Genomic DNA, 22,673 nt, shown 5'->3' with positions numbered 1-22,673 from the left:
GCCCCTGTGGCTCCTACAATCCCATCCACCCCCCCCACCCCCCGTCTTCTGCAGGGTTCCCCTGGCCCTGCCTAGTGTTTGGCTGTGGGTCTCCGCATCTGCTCCTATCAGTTGCTGGATGACAAACCTCTGATGACAGTTGGGCTAGGTACTAATCTATGAGTACAGCAGAACATCATTAGGAATCATTTCATTGACTTTTTTTTTTGGCCATTTGTATTTGGTCCTGTCCTGGGTCTCTGGACTGTCGTGCCTCTGGTTCCTAGACCTCCAGACAGTGTCAGGCATGGGCTCCCTCTCATGGCATGGGCCTCAAATTGGACCAGTCATAGGTTTGCCACTCCAGTGTGTACATCTTAACTAATAAGTTGGTAGTGAGACCTACTGGATCAATGGCTGAGTAAAATTATTGATAACTTTTGTCCTCAACAGCCTACATAGCACTTTCTAGTAATGTGAAAACTAGTCATATGAAGAAAGAAGCTTCTAGCCCCCCCCCCCTTTAAAAAGATTTTGGGGTAATCTTAAATTATGTATATGTGTGTGATTATATATGGAATTGTACATGTGAGTGTAGTGCCCACAGAGGCCAGAGGGCATCAGGTCCCCTAGAGCTGAATTTACAGGGAGTTGTGAGCTGGTTCATAAAAAGTGGAAGGGTAGGTCAGATACTGTAGAGCCTTTGCAGTCTTATATGAGTGAAAGGTAAGAGATATATAGACAGGCCTTGCTCTATAGATAGCAATGGACATCATGAGAAATAGAGGTAGGATATGCTTCATTGAATTGTATGTAAGGGCTGAATAAAAAAGGAGGAGAACCAAAAGTAAGTTCACACTTTCTAGATTGAGTGAATATATTGGTTAGTAGTATTTTTACTCAGTTGCAGAATACTCAGAATCAGGTTCACAGTTTAAATTTGAAATGTCTATTAAGAATCCTGCATGTTGGTATTAGATACTATATTTGAGTCCAAAGTAATTTTCATAGTTTTATATTCACACTAGTTTCATAGGATCCATTTATGCAAACTTGGGATTTGTTGTTTCCCCAGTGTCTTAGTTAGGGTTTCTGTTGCTGGGAAGAGACACCATGACCATGGCCACTCTTTATAAAGGAAAACACTTAATTGGGGCTGGCTTACAGTTCAGAGATTTAGTCCATTATCATCATGGCAGGCAGCATGGCAGCATGCAGGCAGACAGGGTGCCGGAGAGGCAGCTGAGAGTTCTGCATCTGGATCGATAGGCAGCAGGAAAAGAAAGAGAGAGCCACTAGGCCTAGCTTGAGTATTTGAAACCCCAAAGCCCATCCCCAGTGACACACTTTCTCCAACAAGGCCACACCTACTCCAACCTCCTAATCCCTGTCAAGTAGTAACACTCCCTAATGAACAAGCATCCAAATATATGAGCCTACAGGTTCATTCCTATTCAGACCACCACACCCAGCAAGAGAGAATATATCAAGGGACTGTTACGTTGAATTGGCAGTCAGTGCACTTAGGGAACTTGCCATTAAAACAGAAATTGCTTTTTTTGTTTGTTTGATTTTTTTGCTGTATGTGTAAAAATCAATGAATTTGTCCTACAGTAAGTTTGTTTATATACCTTGCATTTACTTGGAGATACAACTTTTTGTTGTTGTTTTCTTTTGTAGATTCTGGGCCTGGTGCAGAAGAAGAATTCAGCTGGGAGGATTATCTAGAAGAGACAGGCTCCACCACAGTTCCCTATGCATCATTTAAACATGTAGGCAACACCTCTTGACTTTTTTTTAAAAATTGAGACAGGGTCTCACTATGTAACCCTGGCTGTCTTAGAACTTGCTGTATAGACCAGTCTGGCCTCAAATGTAGAAAGATCAACCTGCTTTATTCCCTAGTGCTGGGAATAAAGATGTTTGCCACCATGCCTAGCTCACCCCTTTTCTTTTAATCTTTGTATTGTGTCTTAGTTACTTTCCTACTGCTGTGACAAAGTACCATGACCAAGGCAACTTACCAAAGAAAGAATTTATTGGGATTCTTTCAGAGTTTCAGAAGTCCATGATTATCACGGTGGGGTGGCAGGCAGGCTGAGAGCTCATATTGTTGAGACAACAGCCATGAGGCAGACAGAGAAGTAATTGGAGATTGTGTAGGCTTTTGAAACTTCAAACCCACCCCCAGTGGCACACCTTTTCCAACAAGTCCATATCTCCTAATCCTTCCCAAACACTTCCACCAACTGGGATCTAGGCATTCAAATATGAACCTTTGGGGGCTGTTCTCATTCTAACTACCACATTTACCTCCCTGGCTCCCATAGGCCCATAAGCCATATCATAATGCGAAGTGCATTTAGTCTAACTTCAAAAGTCCCCATAGGCTGGGTGGTGGTGGCACACGCTTTTAATCCCAGCAGAGGCAGGCGGAGCTCTGTGAGTTCGAGGCCAGCCTGGGCTGCAGAGCGAGTTCCAGGAAAGGCACAAAGCTACACAGAGAAACCCTGTCTCGAAAAACCAAAAATAAATAAATAAATAAATAAATAAATAAATAAATAAATAAAAAATTCCCATAGTCTTTGAGTCTCAAAACAGTTTAAAAGTCTAGTCTCTTCTGAGACTCAAGTCAATCTCTTAACTATAACTGCCTATAAAATCAAAAGGCAAATTACATACTTCTAATGTACAATAACAAGGAATATACGTTACCATTCCAAAAGGGAGGAAAGAGGGCATAGTGAGGAAATACTGGACCAAGTAAGACCAAAACCTAACAGGACAAATTCCAGACCTTGTTCTGATGTTAAAGGGCCTATATGGCTCTGCCCTTCCAGCTTTGCTGACTCCAACACACCTCTCTTTGGCTGGTTTCATTCTCTATTTGCAGCTCTCCTTGGAAGATATCCCATGGTTCTGGCATCTTCAGCATCTTAGGATCTCCAGCACAAGCTTCACTTTCACAGCTTTATGACAGTGCTGTCTCTGGGCCTGCCGTACACCTGGCCCTAGTGCCTTTACTGAACCTCTGGGGGCTGGTGTTTCCATGACCCTTTTATCCTTTATCCTTTACTCTAAAGCCAGAACTATGTGGCAGATGCTTCTAAGTTCTATTGACACTTGGGATGGCAGAACCCCCTGACCTCCTTCTTGAGTTACATTTTCCTAAGCTTTGATTTGCAGTTGATTTTTAGGAACAGATAATTCCCTAGGCCAGTGGTTCTCAACCTTCCTAATGCTGCAACCCTTTAATACAGTTCCTCATGCTGTGGTGACTGAAAGAATGATAACCAGCACTGATTATTGGCACTGGTTACTGTGTGGAAAGGTCACAAGGCATGGCCATGACTACCCAGTATCAGAGCTTTATTAGGAGAAGGAGGGGTGGCGGGGGAGAAGAACCAGGCCTGGGAAAGGAGCATGTGCAGAGAGAGGGAAAGATGGTGGGGGGAAGAGGGAGCAGAACAGAGAGAGGGTGGTGCCTGTGTCCAGCTCTTTAAGGGTTCCCGGTAAACATGCATAGGCAGGCTTACGGAGCTACACCATGCATGTGCTGATTGTGTGACCACGCCATGCACGCACACTGATGATGTAAGATGCAAGACCCTGTGCTTAACTCCTGAACTATGCATGTGCGGTCATGCAGCTGGAGTCAGCAGAATTCTAACAGTAACCCAAACCAATAAAATTATTTTTGTTGCTACTTCATAACTGTAATTTTGCTACTGTGTGAATAGTAAATATCTGATCTGCAGGACATCTGATCTGCCACCCCTGTGAAATGGCCACACAAGCCCCAAAGGACTGAGAACTGCTGCCTTAGGCCTTTTCTTTTCACAAGTTTTAGGATTAGCTGGATGAGGTCTTGCCCCGAGGGCACTACTCCCTTTAGTCCATTTCTTCTTATTTTTTTCAGCACAAGCCATGGCTCCAACATTAAATTTCCTGGTGCCCTTTCTCCTCAAACTATACATTTTGTATTTCTTTTTGTCTTGTTTGGTCTTTTTCATTGTGGATCTGCATATGCGTGGTTACAAATACAAGTTACAGACTCAGTATTAGGCTGTCTTGAACTCTCTTCTGCCAATGAAATTAGTCCACAACACTTAAAGTTAGCTCCAGGAAGACTCCTAGGACAAGGGCAAAGTACAGACAGCCACATTCTTTGTCAAAATAGCATAAGAATGGTCTCCATCCCAGTTGATAACATTGTTCCCCCCTGAAATCTCTTGAATTGGGCCTCCATAGTCCATGTTGTTCTCAGTGCTGTTGTCTTTTAAATTCTTAGGAGGATACTTGGTTAATCCCTGTTTAGAGCATTCAACCACTTTCCTAGTCTAAAGCCACAAACTCTTCCCTAGTCCACAAAATAGCATGGTCAGGCCTGTTATGGCCGCACCCTACTCCCTGGTACTGTTTTCTGCATAAGTGAACTCAGAATTATTTTAAGTTAGGATATTTGAAAAAATTTAAATGATTTTCCCTTTTCTTTCTTCCTGCTACCCTCTTCAAGAAAATCTGACCATTTTGCTGGTGTGTGTGTGTGTGGGGGGGGACGGACAAAATACACTGATACAGATATAGGAAAACATTAAAATGAAACCCATTGTTTTATATACCAATAAAACATTAAAAAAAAACCACACTTGGAGCTGGGACGATGGCTCAGTCAATACAGTGTTTAATGTACAAGTATGAGGATCTCAATTCAGATTTCCAGAACCCACATAAAAAGTCAGGCATGGCAGCACACTGTAATCCCAGTGCTGGGCAGGTGGGTGATTAAAAATGCAGAGTTAACACTATAAGAAAGTAAGCTTTAGGTTGTGGGGATGCTTTTTGATGATGGACAATATCTTTTACACATCCAGTTTTGTAGGTTTTTAAATTTGGGGTGGAAGGGATAGTGTGGGGAGAAAGGAAGATTGGGTAGGATTATTTTGAAATTTAGGGCTCATTAAGGAAATAGTAAAATAATGGAAAAAGCAGTTATCTAATAATGTGGTTCTGTGTTCAGAATATTTTATTTTTCACAAAATTTCCCTAGCACTGTAAATGAGGATTGAGATATTGCATAATACCTGTAAATAAATGTGCCAAACACACAAGTTAAGGTGCTCTCTGTCTGAGCTCAGTGTTCTCCAAGGAGAAATTAAGCTCCTAAGCTATGTAGGAGCCACTTGGGAGATGGAGGTCTTCTATTGAAGAGTAGACAGAGGCAGACCAATCTCTATCAGTAGTACTAATTCTTTTTTTTTTTTAAAGATTTATTTATTTGTTATATATACAGTGTTGTTTGCATGTATCCCTGCAGGCCAGAAGAGGGAGCCAGATCTCATTACAGATGGTTGTGAGCTACCATGTGGTTGCTGGGAATTGAACTCAGGACCTCTGGAAGAACAGCCAGTGGTGCTCTTAACCTCTGAGCCATCTCTCCAGCCCACTAATTCTTAAAATTAGAGAAAAAGACTTATTTCAGTTTGTTCAGTAGAGCCCCTGGCTGAGGCTTTGCAGGAGCTGAGAGGCCATGGGTGGTAGGAGAGGGGGCCTGTGCTCTTAGGACTGAAACTCTTCCTTCCTTGATTTTTGAACTTTGAACTCTGAAATTCTTATTGGCAAGATTCAGTCATGGCCCCACAAATTTGATTGAGTCAGTTTAAGGGCTGAATGACTTCCAAAGCCCTGGCTCCAGGAAATTACCTGCATATTGGGGTTAATGGTTTCCTTGAAAATACAAAACAGAGTCTTCAGAAGTAACTGATAGTCAACATGCTCTATCTTGAATCTTGAGACCCATCAGTTCTTAGCGTTGTCTAGACCTACCCTAGAGTACAGTGTAAAATCTTTTTGGGCATGTGTTAGATTTTTGAGTGAAAAAAAAACCAAACAACTTTTGAAGGTGAACTTCACATTATTATATATATAGTTTTCTTAACTATAGATTTATTTTAAAAAAAAGCAACAAAATGGGACTTTGTTTCTTTGGCTCATTTCAGGACTTCACTTTCATTTTCTAGTGATTTTTACATTTCCATTTGTTTTTCAAATTTCTATTACATTTTTACTTACTTGTATGCATGGATTTATGTGGGTGTGCCACAGTGCATGCCTGAAGGTCAGAGGACAACTTGCAATTCTCCCAGGGTTGAACTCAGGTCATCAAGCTTAGGGGCAGGTACCTTTATATCTCATCGACCCCTTTGTCATATCCAGAGTCTCCTCCAGTTATCATTCTTTCTTCTTTCATGAACTTGACTCTTTTAAAGAATATATATTGCATGTCAGTTATTTTGTGCAGTATTTCTCAGTTTGGATTTTTCCCCCTCTCACAATTAAACTGAGTATATATAGATATGTCAAGCATGCCAAAGGAAATAAAGTCCTTTTCTTGTATGGTGTCAGGCAAGTGTATGCAATTGCAGTGTTGATGTTTTAGGAGTTGTATTACTGTGATAAATTTAAAGTGATATATGCCAGTTTTCTTCATTATATTGTTACTGTTTTTCCTTTTGCAGTTGATAAGAATCTTAGAGTGATCCTTTGAGATTATGCAAATATTGTTTTTTATCATAGTAGTTTTAGCATCTATCAATAATTCTTGTTTGCTGTGCTTATTTATATGATTTTTGTCTGATGACAGTTATTTTTGTTCCCTTTTTTTGTTTGTTTTTTGAGGTAAGTTTCATTATGTAGTCCAGGCAGCCTTGGTGCTTATGATCCTCCTGCCTCTTTCTCTTGAGTGCTGGGACTGTAGTTGGGAACCACCTGCCCATTTTTTCCTATATTTATCTTTTGTATTCAACTGTGATCATTGAGAGATTCTTTTAGCTATCTTTTGTTTCCTTCTAACATGCCCCCATATCTTTTTATTTCTGTTTGACATCACAAGACCTTTCAGGCTCTACTTCATTTTTATTTTTCCAGAATTGTAACCAGTAGTTTCTCTATGATCCCTTGCCCTTGTTTATTGGAAGATGATATGTAAAAACTACAATTTGGGACTAAATTTGTTTACTTATATATTTGTAGTCCTCTGAGTTCAGAGTTAAGGAATACACATGCACTCATGTCCACATCTATACTGCTTTCCTATCAGCTGCCATATTCTTACTTAGATACTTCTGATTCCAGTCCAGAATGACAGGATACACTCCAGTCCACCCCCCACTTTTTGGTGAGATTAGATATTGTGTGTGTGTGTGTGTGTGTGTGTGGTTTTTTTCTTTCTTTTTTTTTGGTTTTTTGAGACGGTTTCTCTGTGTAGCTTTGCAACTTTCCTGGAACTCACTCTGTAGCCTAGGCTGGCCTTGAACTCACAGAGATCTGCCTGCCTCTGCCTCCCAAGTGCTGGATTTAAAGTGTGCACCACCACCGCCCAGCCTGTGTGGTTTCTTGAGACAGGGTTTCTCTGTAATAGCCCTAGCTGTACTGGAACTCACTCTGTAGACCAGGCTAGCCTTGAACTTACAGAGATCCACCTGGCTCTGCCTCCCAAGTGCTGGAATTAAAGGCGTGTGCCAGAATGTCCACTCTTCCACTTTTTTTTTTTTTGTTTGTTTTTCGAGACAGGGTTTCTCTGTGTAGCTTTGCGCCTTTCCTGGAACTCGCTTTGGAGACCAGGCTGGCCTCGAACTCACAGAGATCCGCCTGCCTCTGCCTCCTGAGTGCTGGGATTAACCACTTTTTTTAAAATTTATAACTTCACCCACAGTGATTGCTGTTATCCACAGTGCGTTTATATACTTAATTTTAATGTACTTAAGAATTGCTAACCCATACCTTTGTTACTATATAATTTTTTCATCTAAATTGGAACATTTTATTAAAATAGCTGACAGAAACATGAACTTTGACACTGGAAGTATGGCTTCCTACATATTGTGTGTAATATTACTAATGCTACTGATTTATTACCTTTATAGCTTTTTTTCCCTGTTATAGTTTCCTAAAGTTTTTTGTTGTTGTTCTTGTTGTTGAATGATGTAGAAATCACTTCTGAAGACAAGTTTAAGGATACGAAAATGTGACTGTTTAGTAATGTATATGCTTTCTAGAAGATACTTTCTGTAATCATAATAGACTGTATTGTTGAAAATACCAAGTTCCATCACTGTCATGTGGGACAGATCCCTGTAGCTACTTTTGTTTAGATCACTGTTATGAGTTAGACTTGGAATTTTTCAGGTTTCCTTTGAGAAGATTTTATAGGCATTTAGTGCTTCAGAAATGTTAGATCTTTAAAAAAAAAGAATTTGGGCAGAGAAACACTCACGTAATACATTTGTCTGGTGCCTAATAACATTTCTTTCTTCAGGTGGACATACGTTTGCAAAATGGCTTTGCTCCTGGGATGAAGCTGGAGGTAGCTGTGAAAAAAGATCCGGAAACTTACTGGGTTGCCACTGTCATTACTGCCTGTGAGCAGTTACTCTTACTCCGTTATGAAGGCTATGGGGAAGACCGGAAAGCAGACTTCTGGTGTGATATCAGGAAAGCTGGCCTCTATCCCATTGGGTGGTGTGAGCAGAATAAGAAGACTCTTGAAGCTCCAGAAGGTAGTAAAAGATTTCCTTTCAAGGTGTGATGGAATATTGCTGTAAGAAAATTTAGATTGGCCAGTCTTGAGGCTTATCAGGCTATTCCTACATAGATATACACAGTTTTTTAGGCTAGCCCCCTCCCTTTTTTTTGTTTTTTTGTTTTTTGAAGACAGGGTTTCTCTGTGTAGTTCTGGCTGTCCCAAAACTCATTGTAGATTAGACTGGCCTTGAACTCACAGAGATCCACCTGCCTCTGCCTCCTGAGTGCTGGGATTAAAGGCGTGCACCATCACTGTCAGGCAAAGGCTAACATTTTTAATTAAAAATTTTATAAGGAGTAACGTACATTTTCCTGTTTTTAAAGTGAATCATATTATCTATAATTTATCTTATTTTCACACTTTAGTTTTTGTTTTTTGTTTTTTTAACTGTGGGTATGTGTGCCAGTGCATGTGTGTGTGTGCATGTATATAGGGGTGCCCACTGAAGCCAGAAGGGAGTGTCAGATCTCTTGGAACTAGAGTTAGACAATTGAGAGCTGCTATGTAAGTGCTGGGTCTTCTAAAAGAACAGTTAGTTCTCTTAACTGCTAAGCCATCTCTCCAGCCCCTCTCCCAATTAAAAGTTTTGTTTGTTTTGAAACAGGATATGGCTAAGCTATGCTTTTATAAACTGTGTAGCCCAGGCTGGCCTTCAACTTGCTATCCTCCTACCTCTCCTTCCTGAGTAGCTGGGCTTCCAGGCATGTACTATCAGGTTTTTGTTTGGCCACACTTTTTATGGTTCCCCATTGGCCTGTCTCTCTTTGTTCTGGTGAAGGTTGTGCCCTGAGGCCTAGTCTTTCTGGATCTTCCTGTGACTAAGGCTTCCTCAGAGACCAGCTCATCTGAGTGGAATCAGGAACCTTGTTCTTCTATAATCAGAGAAAGGCCAGAAGAGGGGCTCAGATCCCCTGAGACTGGAGTTACAGCTGCTTGTGAGCAGCCATGTGGGTGCTGAGACTTGAACCTGGGTCTTCTGGAAGAGTAGTCAGTGCTCTTAACTGCTGAGCCATCTCTCCAACCTCTGCTTTATTTATTACTTATTGTTTATTTTTAAGTTATAAGACATTGTCTCATATAGCTCTAGTTGGCTTCAATTTGCTATGTATCATAGGTGACCTTGCTCATCCTCCTTACTCTACCTTATGAATGCTGGCATTCCAAGCATTTGCTACCAGACCTCATGCAGTATTGGGGGCGCAAACCCAGTGCTTTGTGCCCTCCAGGCAAGCACTCTACCAAATGAGCCCCTGGTCCTGCATTTCCCTATTACTTTTTTTCCCTCTCTAAACCATTCAGTTTTTTTTGGTTTTTTTTTTTTTTTTTTTTGGTTTTTTGAGACAGGGTTTCTCTGTGTAGCTTTGCGCCTTTTCCTGGAACTCACTTGGTAGCCCAGGCTGGCCTCGAACTCACAGAGATCCGCCTGTCTCTGCCTCCCGAGTGCTGGGATTAAAGGCATGCGCCACCACTGCCTGGCACCATTCAGTTTTTTTGATGGCCATCAAGACCATAGTTTCTGATCCTTACAGACTGAGGCTGTCTGAGTTTGGGTCTTGGAGAGCTGGCTGTTATTTTTTGCTTTGTTTTGTTTTTACTTGTTCTGAGGATTGAATCTAGGGCTTTATACATGTGATTAAAGAGAGCTTCTTCCTAGATAGATCCTAGTCCTTGTATTTTTGAGACAACAACTCACAGTGTAGTTGAGATTGGCCTCAAACTCATTATCATCATGAGAGCTAAGGTCACAGGCATATGCCACCGTACCTGATCTGATTGAAGGCCAGATTGATAGACTCAACCCCCTTACCACCTTTTATGTGGAGAACAGAGTATAACTCTTTTTAGTCTAGGGGACTCTTGAACTTGAAAACCTCCTGCCTTAATCTTCCCACATAACAGATTTCAGGCCTGTGATACCATTCCCAAGTTCTGTTTTTATTTTTCTCTCTCCTTATAAGTAATCTTACAAATTATATTACAAACTTTTTTTTCCTTTTAGTCAGGGTCTCACTCTATAGCACAGGCTAACCTCAAACTTGGCAAGCCTCATTGCCTCAACCCTCCAAATGCTGGGATTATAGGTACATGGCAATATCAACTAAAATGAGCCAACTGAAGTTCTGTTCCAAGAAGATACCCTACTTAGAGTAGGCCATCAGTTAAATTGGAGAGAGATACAAAAGACCAAGAAAGAAGGAAGGAAGGAAGGAAGGAAGAGAAAGAAAGATTTTAAAATGAAGAGAAGAGGCTGGAGAGGTGGCTTGGTAGTTTAGTACTTAGAGCATTGACTGCTTTTGCGGAGAACCTGGGTTTGATTCCCAGTACCTACATGGTAGCTCATAACTCTAATTTTAGGAGATCTAATTCCCTCTTCTGACTTCTGTGGACACCAGGAATGCATTTGGTATATAGACATATACATAGGCAAAACATTCTTGCATTTAAAATAAAGTAAGAAAATGCAAAATAAATAAATAAATTTTAAGAGGAGGAGATAAAGATGGGAGAGAGATTGCAGATTCAAGAAAACAAGTGACATTTTATATTTATAACTTTCTTTGATTTAGTTTCAGATTTACAAGAAAGTTGTAAGAATAGTATAAAAAAGATTCATTTGGACTTTTTTTGAAGTTTTCCCAAATGTTGATATTTTTCCACATTTGCTTTGTCCTTTCTATCCACACAGGCTTCTTTTAAAGAACTTGGGAATTGACTTTAAGCATGATGCCCTTTTTACTCATAGAAACTTTAATGTATTTCTAAAATAAGACATTCATGAGCAGTATAGTAAAATATCAAAATCAAGAAAGTAAATCTGGGGGTTGGGGATTTAGCTCAGTGGTAGAGCGCTTGCCTAGCAAGCACAAGGCCCTGGTTTCGGTCCTCAGCTGGGGGGCGGGGGAAGTAAATCTGGTAAAATGCTATTATTTAGTTTTCAGACCTTTTGTCCTTTTATTAATTATGCTAACATTTTTAGAAAAAAAGGAAATCTCTCAGTCACATGTTGTTCTCTGTTGTCATGCATGTGTCAAGAACAAGTTTCCATCCAAGCCAGACCATGGTGGCACATGCCTTTAATCCCAGCCCTCTGGAGACAGAAGCAGGCAGATAGATCTCTGAGGCCAGCCTGGTCTACAGAGCGAGTTCCAGGGCAGCCAGGGCTATAAAGAGAAGCCCTGTCTTGGAAAAAAAGTTTCCTTTAATGTGGACTAGGTCCTCACACTTTGTCTTTTGTAACTTGGGAATCTTTTTTTTTTTTTTTTTTTTTTTTTTTTTTTTTTTTTTCGAGACAGGGTTTCCCTGTGTAGCTTTGCGCCTTTCCTGGAACTCACTTGGTAGACCAGGCTGGCCTCGAACTCACAGAGATCCTCCTGGCTCTGCCTCCCGAGTGCTGGGATTAAAGGCGTGCGCCACCACCGCCAGGCTGTAACTTGGGAATCTTTTAGGGGCTACATAGGCTGGGTTTTTCAGTAGTGCTCACTGGGTTCTAATCTCAGGAATATTTGCAATTCTCTAGTTCTGTTTCTGGTCTGGGAGCCAGGCCAGGATCATCTAGCATTTTGTTGTTGTATCTCATTAGCTTTTTTAGTCTTTCTTTATTTTGACATTTCTGAAAAGTACTGTGTAGGATCTCCCCCAACTTGGGTCTGTCTTATGCATCCCTTAATTTAGATTGTGTGATTTTCATAGGACAAATGAAGAAATTCTTTACGTTCAGTGTGTATTCTGTCACAAGATCATGCTTTTAATCTGTTCGCTGCTGCTCCTGCTGCTGCTGCTGCTAACATTCATCACTTAAGAAATACAGTGAAAGAGAGAATGAGAGGATTTTATAGCTATCCAAGATGAACTTCTGGTCAAAAAACCCTGTACTAATTGTTAGGAATTTGAAGGATATTGTTCCCATGAGCCCTTCATAAGGAATCCACTAAAGAGTGAGGTTCAGGCCGGGCAGTGGGGGCGAACACTTTTAATCTCAGCACTCAGGAGGCAGAGACAGGCAAATATATGAGTTCGAGGCCAGCCTGCTCTACATAGTGAGTTCCAGGACAGCCAGGGCTACACAGAGAAACTGTCTTAAAACTGCCCTCCTCCCAAAAAAGAATGTTCAGAAAACCAAATGAATGATTTTTATTATTATAAAGAGACACTTGATACATATAAGAATACAATATAGATATAGTATCATTGCTAAAAAACAAATGGGGCAGTGGAGGAGAGCATGTGAATAGTGGTATAAGCTTAGTATTTGGGGGCTTATTTTTACTTTTTTAGATTTATTTATTTTATGTGTATAAGTGTTTTTGCCAGCATGTATGTCTCTGTACCATGTGTGTTCCTGGTACCTTCAGAAGTCAGAAGAAGGCATTGAATGGATCTCCTGGGACTGGAATTCTGCATGATGAGCCATTGTGTGGGTGCTAGGAAACATACTGGAGTCCTGCAAGAGCAGTAAGAACTCTTAACTGCTGAGCCATCTCTCCAGCTCTCTTTGTTTTCTTTATTACCATGTAATTAATCAGTTACTTTTAAGTTGTTAACTGGAAGTAAAAGAATGTTACCTGAGATGAAATATTGAAGGAGACAAGAAAAAAAGAGGTTAAACATATCGAAGTTCAGTATTGTTTAGAGAGAAAAAGGAAATAAATATGTAGCAGGCTTTCTTGGATCGCCAGTCCCCCCAAATCATGACATGGATTAATTATGAATGCTCGGCTTTAACTTTGGCTGGTTTCTAGCTAGCTTTCTTTCTTTAACTTAAATTAATCCATTTCTATTAATCTGTGTGCTGCTGTGAGGCTTGTTTACCTCATCTACATACTAGTCATCCTGCTTTCCTGCTTCCTGTGTGTTTGGCTGGCTGGCCCCTGGCTGGCTGGCCCCCCTTTTCTCTCTGCCTGCCAGCACCACCTAGCCCTTCTCTGCCTGGCTATTAGCCATTCAGCTTTTGTTAGACCAGTCAGGTGCCTTAAGCAGGCAAGATGAAACAACAACACGTCTTTACATAGTTAAATAAATGCAGCTTAAATAAATGCAACACATCTTTACATAGTTAAATAATTATTCTACAATACAAACAAATGCAGCTCATCTTTACATAGTTTAACAAATATCCTGTTCCACAACATAAATAAGAAACTCATTTCCAAATAGAAAGGACTAATGTTATTGTATAAAGATATTGTGAGCTAAACATGGTAGCACATGTCTCTAGTCTCTACACTCAGTTAGCAGAGGCAAGAAGGATGTGAATGTGAGACCAGTTTGAGCTACATAGCGAGATTTTGTATAAAAATTCAAAAAATATTTTTTAAGCTATTTGTATAGGGGTTGGTAAGATGGCTTAGCTGGTAAGATTACTTGTAAAAGTGAAAGAACCTGAGTTCAAATTCCCAGTGCTCATGTTAAAACCAGGCCCATAACTCTAGAGTTTTAGGGCAGAGACAAGTAAGTCCTGTAAGCTTGATAACCAGTCAGCCTGGCCAAAATAGTGTTTCAGGTTTGATTAGAGATTGTATTTGTAAAAAAAGTTGAATGATATGTTATGTCCTCCTCTGATATCTGTATGCATACTTATGGTCTTGCCGCATACACCACACACTGAATTATGTAGATAAATAAATGTATTAGCATAAAAGTAAGCAGTAGAAAATACAAACCTATTTAAATATCAAGACATTGGTTTAAAGAGAGAAAGTTTATATTCAAATAGAAATCACATAGTAAAATGACATTCATACACAAGTAATTCATTTAACATTTAGTAATATGACAAATCCAAGGATGCTGTGTCAATAAGAACAACAAATGGGCTTACTCTTCCATTAAAAGCAAAAAATCAGATTGGCTTATGAAGCATAACTCACATTTGTCTTACATGCAGGAATAATTTCTTTTTCTTTTTTTTAAAATTTATTTCTTTATTACACATACAATGTTTTGCCTGCATGTATGCCTGCAGGCCAGAAGAGGGAACCCGATCTCTTTATAGATGGTTGTGAGCCACCATGTGGTTGCTGGGAATTGAACTCAGGACCTCTGGAAGAGCAGCCAGTGCTCTTAAGCACTGAGCCATCTCTTCAGCCCCAGCAGAGATTTCTAAAGAGTCAGACAAATAAAGGGATGGACAGAGGTGTACAGACAAGTACGAATAGCAAACAAGCCAGGAGTTTCAGTCTTAATATGTGACAGATAAAATTTAGGTGAGGAAACAGTAGGAAAAAAAAAGAAAGGGTATTTTATGCTGAGTGATACAGTCAGCAATAAGAAGAATCATCTTCTTGTATATCTAATGTAGCCAAGGAGTGGCCTACCAACTCAGAATATGTTCACACACACACACACACACACACACACACACACACACACATTTTTTAAGGCAGGGGGTTGGTTAATGGTTAGGCACTTGCTGCTCAAGCATGAAATTATGAAAACTGGAATTTGGATTCCCAGGACCCATGTAAATGTCAGATGGACATGGCCATCTGACTGTAATTCAAGCCTTGGAAGGCAGAGACAGGGGATCCCTAGAATAAACTGGCTAGCAAGACTAGCCTTATTGGCCAGCTCTGAGTTTGATTGAGAGACTTTGCTTTATTGATTAATGTGGAAGATGGATTGAGGATGATTCCTGACATCAACCTTGGGCCTATACCCACACATGCACGCAGTCACGCACACACATATGCTAGCTAAATAAAATTTAAATGTTAAAAAAAACAAAACAGAAAGGAAGAAAATGGAAATACACTAGAAGAGGAAGAAAGCATATGAATGTGTTTGTGACTTTTTTAGAAATTAAAGAAATCATAGAAAAGGTATGTCAGAGGAGTACAATGAAGGTGATAGATTTTCTGAATGTAACTATGAAACAAAATTGAAATTTAAAAAGCAACTCTTCACAAAGCAAAATAAAATTTTCTGAGTGTAGATAGAATTTGAGGAGTGGCCACAGAACTTTTTAATACTTTAAAGTAAGATTTGCATGTCCATTCCTAATATAGGAGTGTATTTTAGGGACCAAAACAAAATCCTTTGTTTTCAGTGATCATCCTGTTGGTTGTATTTCAAATAGTTATTGGTGTATTTTGAAATAAAGCAAAATGATAGCATCTAATTGAAAACTAAGATCTTTGGCCTGAGAAAAAAGAAATATAATCTACATAGATGAGGCTACATATGTACATGATCTTTTAAAGCAGCAGCAAACGAGATTCTTTTATTTTAGTTCTAGACGCTGAAAAAGCCTAGAAACAACCCCGTGGCAGTTGCAGTTGTACCCACAACACCTCACTTAGGATCTTTAACACCATCTTTGTTGTTGAGACAGGATCTTGTGGAGCCCAGGATTGCCTAAATCTCATTACATAACCAAAGATGATCTTGAACTTTTTTTTTTTTCTTCAAGACAAGGTTTCTCTGTGTAACAACTCTGGCCGTCCAGGAACTTGCTTTGTAGACCAGGCTGACCTCAGACTCATAGAGTTCCACCTGCATCTACTTCCTGAGTGCTGGGATTAAAGGCGTGCGACACCCCCACACGCCCACACCCCCTGGCTGATCTTGAACTCTTAATCCTTGTGCCTCTACCTCTCAGTTTCTGGAATTAGATTTGTGAGCTACCAAATCTGACTTTAAATACTATTTTTACTGAAACATGTAGGGGTTCCTTAGAGAAGTGGTTGTTTCTGGTTCGAGTCAGGAAATGACAAACAAGTCAGAAATATCTTGCCATACTGTCATGACTGTCATATCAGAAGGACTCAGGACCCAACTTGAAGAGACATCCTCTGATTAAAGAGACAGTTTGATTATTAATAAGGACAATAACTTCAGTGACTGTGAACATACATTCGTTTATGACTTCATAGTACAATTTGTAAATAAAAACTTCATTGATGGCCTTTGGAAAATGCCAGGGAACCAACTGATTATTTTAAAAGCCAGCAAATATGGAGAAAGAATGAAAGAGTCATCCATATTAGCCTGCTTTCCTTTCATACATTTTACTTCAAGTTCATCAAATAGTTTATAAAGAGAAGTTTTTATGGAACTATTTTGATTAATTGATGAACAAAGAGTGATAGAGTTTTACAGTTTTTAGCCCCCAGTGAAGCAGTGTATCTGTGTAGTGACTGTTAAAGTTGTGGAGACGGGCCAGTGGGGAAGAGTGCTTGCTGTGCGTACCTGAGGACCTGAGTTCAGAGCCCAGCACCTACATAAAAGCTGGACACGGTCACAGGCTTGTAAGCACAGCACAGTGGGAAGCAGACATAGGAGAATCCCTGAATTGCTAGCTAGCTGGCCTACTTAAAAAATAGCAATAGGAACCAAGCTAAGACATTTCTGTCTGGTTAGTTTAATAAGAGTTGTATGTAAAACAGAGAGAATTTAAGTTCTCTCAGTGGAATATGTTGAAAAGTTATATAGCAGGACACCTGGCATTCTCTGTTGGCCTCCATGTGTGCTTATAGGAAAACACAGTGTATCATACACACACAACACATGCATGCACATATAGTTTTTAACAAAGCTATTAATATTACAGAATGTACTGGTTGGTTTTGTGTGTCAACTTGACACAAGCTAGAGTCATCGGAGAGGAAGGAGCCTCAGTTGAGGAAATGCCTCCATGACATCCAGTGTAAGGCATTTTCTCAATTAGTGATTCATGAGGGAGGGCCCAGCCCATGGTGGGTGTTGCCATGCCTGGGCAGGTGGTCCTGGGTTCTATAAGAAAGCAGACTGAGCAAGCTATGGGGAGCAAGCCAGTAAGCAGTACCCCTCCATGGCCTCTGTATCAGATCTTGCCTCCAGGATCCTGACCTGTTTGAGTTCCGGTCCTGATGTCCTTCAATGGTGAACAGCAATGTAGAAGTATAAGCTGAATAAACTCTTTTCTTCCCAACTTGCTTTATGGTCATAGTATTTCGTCATAGCAATAGAAACTCTAACTAAGACACAGAAGGATAGACAACTAGACCTTATGTGCCTCTTTGAGGAAGGATATAATTCCACTTGTGAAATATTTTTACTCTCTCCTCTCCAGAAAAATCAGTTCTGACTCTAAATCTTGATTTGTAGAATATAGAAAGGGCAGGGCTGGTGGTTTAACTCAGTGGAAGTGTACTTGCCTGGTATGCAAGCACAAGGCTCTGGGTTCAGTCCTTACTAACACACACACACACACACACACACACACACACACACACACACACACGGGAGTAAAAAGACGAGAAAAAAAATGGGGGCAGTGGGATAACTGGTCACTGTAAGGAAGCAGCTAATGAACACAGAGTCTGAAAAAACTATGTAAGATAAGAGGCTGTGTGTCTCAGTAAGTGTGTTACAAGAAAATTGAGAGCAGGGGAAGAGGAGAATGAATCTACAGACAAAAGGAATTTCAATCACAAGTTGTTGACAGTGTATGGTTCTTAAAGTGGTTCCCAATGTGATGAAATAAGTTAAAAATCAATTGATATAATTAAGGGAGTTTGTATGTAGACTAGATATTTGCTTTTGAAAAATTACTAACTTGTTAAACATGTGATGTTCTGGTTTTATAAAAAGTTATTTTGGTGCTGGAGAGTTGGCTCAACAGTTAAGATCACTGGCAGCTCTTTTTTAGGACCCAGCTTTAATTCCCAGCATCCACATGACATTTCAAAAGTCTGTAACTCCTGTCCCAGGGGGTCCAACATCGTCTTTCGCTGTCCATGAGCACTGCATGTTCGTGGTTCATAGATATACATTGAGGCAACTACTCACATGTATAAAAAATGTAAAGTTATTTTATGAATATTTAGTGAAATATATATGGATAAAATTATATGATGTTTAAAATTGGCTTCTAAGTAATTCTTGATTGGATGGCAGTAGAATTTGTGAGGGTATTTGCTAGGGTTTGGCAAATGATCTGTTCACAGCCAGATAGTGAAGGCTTTAGTTCTGTCACTCATATGGTCTCCATCATAGCTGCTGCACTCTACCCTTGCAGTTTGAAAGCTGGCTGCCACAGACAAAACATCAACAGTCAGCATGGCTATGTGCCAATAAAGTTTTATTATAAAAAGCAGGTCTGACTCAGCCCACAAGGCAGTTTGCTAACTTTTGCTCTGGATAAAACGTATAGGCATGAGGTGACAGTTGTTGAAGCTAGGGTGCATGAAGATTCATTATACCTTTTTCTGTGTATGTTTTTGTTGTTTGTTTGTTTTTTTGAGACAGGGTCTCATTATGTAGCCCTGACTGGCCTGGAATTTGCTATGTAGATCAGGTTGGCCTTGAGCACATAGAGATCTATCTGCTTTAACTTCCCAAAGTACTGGGTTAAAAGCATGCATCACCACACCCAGCCCGCTTTCTGTATTTTTTATTCATGTTTGAAATTTTTTTTATAATAGAAATGAAGCTTTTTTTATATAAAATTAAGGGAATTATTTTATATACAACTCATAGTCTCTGTTTTACTTATAATTCTTATTGAGCTAACCAGAGAGTAGTTGTTTTAATTTGGTTTCTATTACTATGATAAAGACTTGCCAACAGCAATCTGAGCAGGGAAGGGTTTATTTGGTATACATTTATCTCTGGCTACAGTTCATTAAGAGAAACCAAGGTGGGAAGTGAAGCAGAGGCCATGGAGGAACGTTGTACGGTCTTATTCCTGTGGTTTGCTCAGCTAGCTTTCTTACACAGCTCAGGACCACCTGCCCAGGGATATTACACCCACAGTGGTCTGGTCCCTCCCACACCAGTAATCAAGAACATGTACCACAGACTAGTGTACAGGCCAGTGGGATGGAAGCATTTTTTAATTGGGATTTCTTCCCAGATGACCCTAGTTTGTGTCAAGGTGACAAAAACTAATGAGCACACGGCTCAATGGAGAGTAGGGAAGTTTTGTAGCTATTTTGTTTGATCTTTTCAAGCTCTCAAAGAAGCAGTACACTGATTTTTAAGTGATAAACATACCCTTAAGCCATTTCTGTATGTCAGGTTTCTTGTGTTCTGTGACTGACCTGAGTAATAACATCTCTTCCCTTGTTTAGGCATCAGAGATAAAGTGTCTGATTGGGGTGCATTTCTAAAGCAGACCCTGAGAGGAGCCTGTTGTCCTGTGTCTCTGCTAGAGGGCGTAAGTATCACCTGCTTCCTAAACCAGTGTGGAAAACCTTCGCAAGAAATCCAGTAGTAATTGCTAATTCACTCCTTAGAGAATAGAGAAATGTTGTTCTTAGAGTTGTAAACACAAGTATTGGAACATTTAGACTTGGTAGCAGAAGTTGTACTTTGACTTGCTCAGTACCTGAGAAGTTTCTGAATCAGTTTTCTTTTGAGGTTCTACTGATAGATACTTCCATGCCCATTTGTGAACACTGTTTCAAACAACTTTAAATTTTTTTGTACTCAGATTAAATTTTTTATTCTTACCCAGGGCCTGGCACATCTTGAACTCCTGGTAAAAAATTAAATGAATGAATGGATGGATAGATGGATGGTTGGATGGATGGATGACGTTATGAACAATGGGTATATAAAATATCCTGCCCTGCATTGATCATGATTCTGCCATCTTAAAACTTGTAACTATTAATGTGTTCCTCCATTTGTTCATTTGTCCTTTTATACATCTAGATATGAAAGCTTCACAGAGCAGTTTATACTAGGAAAATATGTAACAATGAAAGATAAGAATAATTAAGTAGTCTGGGAGTGGTGTCTCATACCTTTGGTTCCAGCACTCAGGAGGAAGACAGGAAAAACTGAGTTTGAGGCAAGCATGGTCTGTATAATGAGTGCTAGGAGACCAAGACTATGGAGGTTGGGGGCGGTGGTTAAGTGATGACTTTGGAACAAGTTCACTAATGTTTTTTTTTTTTTCTTTAACCCCATCCTCATTCTTATATTCTGGGACTTAAACCCAAGGTAACTGCTGTATAAATTAAGTTTCCTCTAGTCTGTGTGTGTGTGTGTGTGTGTGTGTGTGTGTGTGTGTGCGTGTGTGCATGTTTATATGTGTGTGTGGAGTGTGTGGAGTGCACGTGTGGGTCAGAGGTTGACATTGGGTGTCTTCATCAATTGCTCTCCACTTTACTTTTTGAGACAGAGGCTCTCCCTTGTCCTGGAGTTCACTAGTTGGCTAGATTGCCTAGCTAGTAAGCCTTTCAGGATCCTCCCAGCTCTGTCTCCCCTGTGCTGGGATTATAGGTGCCTGCCTCCACACCAACTTTACAGGGGTGCTGGGAATCTGACGCTATTTTTTTTTTCTTTCTTTCCTTTTTGATTTTTTTGTTTTTGTTTTTGCAAGACAGGGTTTCTCTGTAACAGCTCTGGCTGTCCTGGAATTCGCTATGTAGACCAGGCTGGCCTTGAACTCACAGAGGTCCTTAATGTGCATTGGTGTTTTGACTGCTTAAATGTCTGTATGAATATGGTGGATTCCCTGGAACTGGAGTTACAGATAGTTTTGAGCAGCCATGTGGGTGCTGAGCCATCTCTCCAGCCCCCTATTCTTTATTGTAGTTTTAAATACATATCTAGATGGTAAAATTTGTTTATTTGTTTATTTTATTATTTACTTTTTGGTGTTTTCGAGACGAGGTTTCTCTGTGTAGCTCTGGCTGTCCTGGAACTCACTCTGTAGACCAGGCTGACTTCAAACTCAAAAGATCTGCCTGATTCTGCCTCCCAGGTGCTGGAATTAAAGGGGTGTTCTACCACTGCCTAGCTAGCCTCAAATTCTCTATGTAGACCACGGTGGCCTTGAACTCACAAACATCTGTCTGCCTTTGCTTCCTGAATTCTAGTATTAAAGATGTGTAACAACATGCCCAACTTACAATTTTATTTTTAGTGGTGTATATTTGTGTGTGTCTGAGTATGGGTTTGTACACGTGAGTATGAGTGCTTATTGAGGCCAGGAGAGGGCATCGGATCTTCTGTAGCTGGAGTTATAGGTAGTTGTGAGCTACTTAACATGGATACTGAGAACCAAACTCAAGTCATCTACAAGAGCTGTACATGCTCTTCATTGCTGAGCCATTTATGTAGCCTCCAATTTTTCTTAGTAAAAAAAATCTAGATAGTTAAATTTTCCTTTCCTTTCACTATAACCAAAAGTTCTTACTGTTCATAAGAACATGTGGAATGGGGAAAACAAGTAAAATCTCATCAGAAGTAGATACATTATTGCTCATTAGATGCAAAATACTAAGAACAGTTTAAAAGGTAGGGAAGCTGACGTCTGCTCTAATACTGTGATCTAATCAGTAAAAACAGTATATATTTTGAAAAAAAAGAACAAAGAGAAGCATAAGTAGATATTGTGTGTAGTGCTTATACCAACTATTCTCTGGTCTTTTTAGGTCTTTAGGATTCTAAAAGAGGATAGGCATATTTGACTTTCTCTTTAATGGTGATCATAGTTGCTTTCATAATCAGAGACAAGATTCTATTTTTAAAATTATACTAAATGAAATAATAATTTAGAGATATTTGTTAAAATAATTTTACTGTGTTGTAAGTAAGATTTTCTTTATGATAAACATTTTCATATCATCCAAAACTGATATTGTGGCAGACTATCTGTAGACAATGTAATTTAATGCCAGTGTTTGGGTGAATAAAACAATATGAAGACTAGTTTGAGAAAATTCAGAACTTGACTCTTAAAAAGAAACATTAACCTCTCCCGTTTCATGTTTCTAACCTACAGCTCCGTCATGGAAGGAATCCTTTAGACCTCATTGCCCCGGGATCCAGACTAGAATGCCAAGCTTTTCAGGACTCTTTAAGCACTTGGATTGTTACTGTTGTTGAGAACATTGGGGGACGGCTGAAGCTGCGTTATGAAGGACTTGAAAGTTCTGACGGTTTTGAACACTGGTTGTATTACTTAGATCCGTTTCTTCATCACATTGGTTGGGCTGCTCAGCAAGGATATGAACTTCAGCCCCCACTAGGTAAAGAGTAACATAATACTTTTCTGTAAACTTCTATTATTGTTTTATTATTAATGTCTTTGAGGCTGAAAATATATTCTACATATTATAAAAACCTTCCTTAATTCACATAAAAATGTTTTGTATTATACAAAGTAATTGCATTA

At 39.8% G+C, this 22,673-nt stretch overlaps 1 protein-coding gene across 3 annotated transcripts in view; it reads left to right on the top strand.

Annotated features, from left to right (window-relative positions):
• Sfmbt1 (Scm like with four mbt domains 1) overlaps window positions 1-22,673 on the top strand; it is a 115,696-nt gene that overhangs the window by 63,359 nt on the left and 29,664 nt on the right. For all 3 annotated transcript variants that reach the window (XM_059273944.1, XM_059273945.1, XM_059273943.1), the window contains 4 exons: window positions 1,660-1,751; window positions 8,297-8,537; window positions 19,615-19,700; window positions 22,281-22,527. In XM_059273944.1, the coding sequence (XP_059129927.1) occupies window positions 1,660-1,751; window positions 8,297-8,537; window positions 19,615-19,700; window positions 22,281-22,527 (666 nt within the window). The remainder of the gene's footprint in view (window positions 1-1,659; window positions 1,752-8,296; window positions 8,538-19,614; window positions 19,701-22,280; window positions 22,528-22,673) is intronic.

Source organism: Peromyscus eremicus, chromosome 9 (assembly GCF_949786415.1).
Source record: "Peromyscus eremicus chromosome 9, PerEre_H2_v1, whole genome shotgun sequence".
Taxonomy (NCBI): domain Eukaryota; kingdom Metazoa; phylum Chordata; class Mammalia; order Rodentia; family Cricetidae; genus Peromyscus; species Peromyscus eremicus.
The sequence above is the reverse complement of the archived record's forward strand: the minus strand, read 5'-3'. Positions and strand labels throughout refer to the sequence as shown.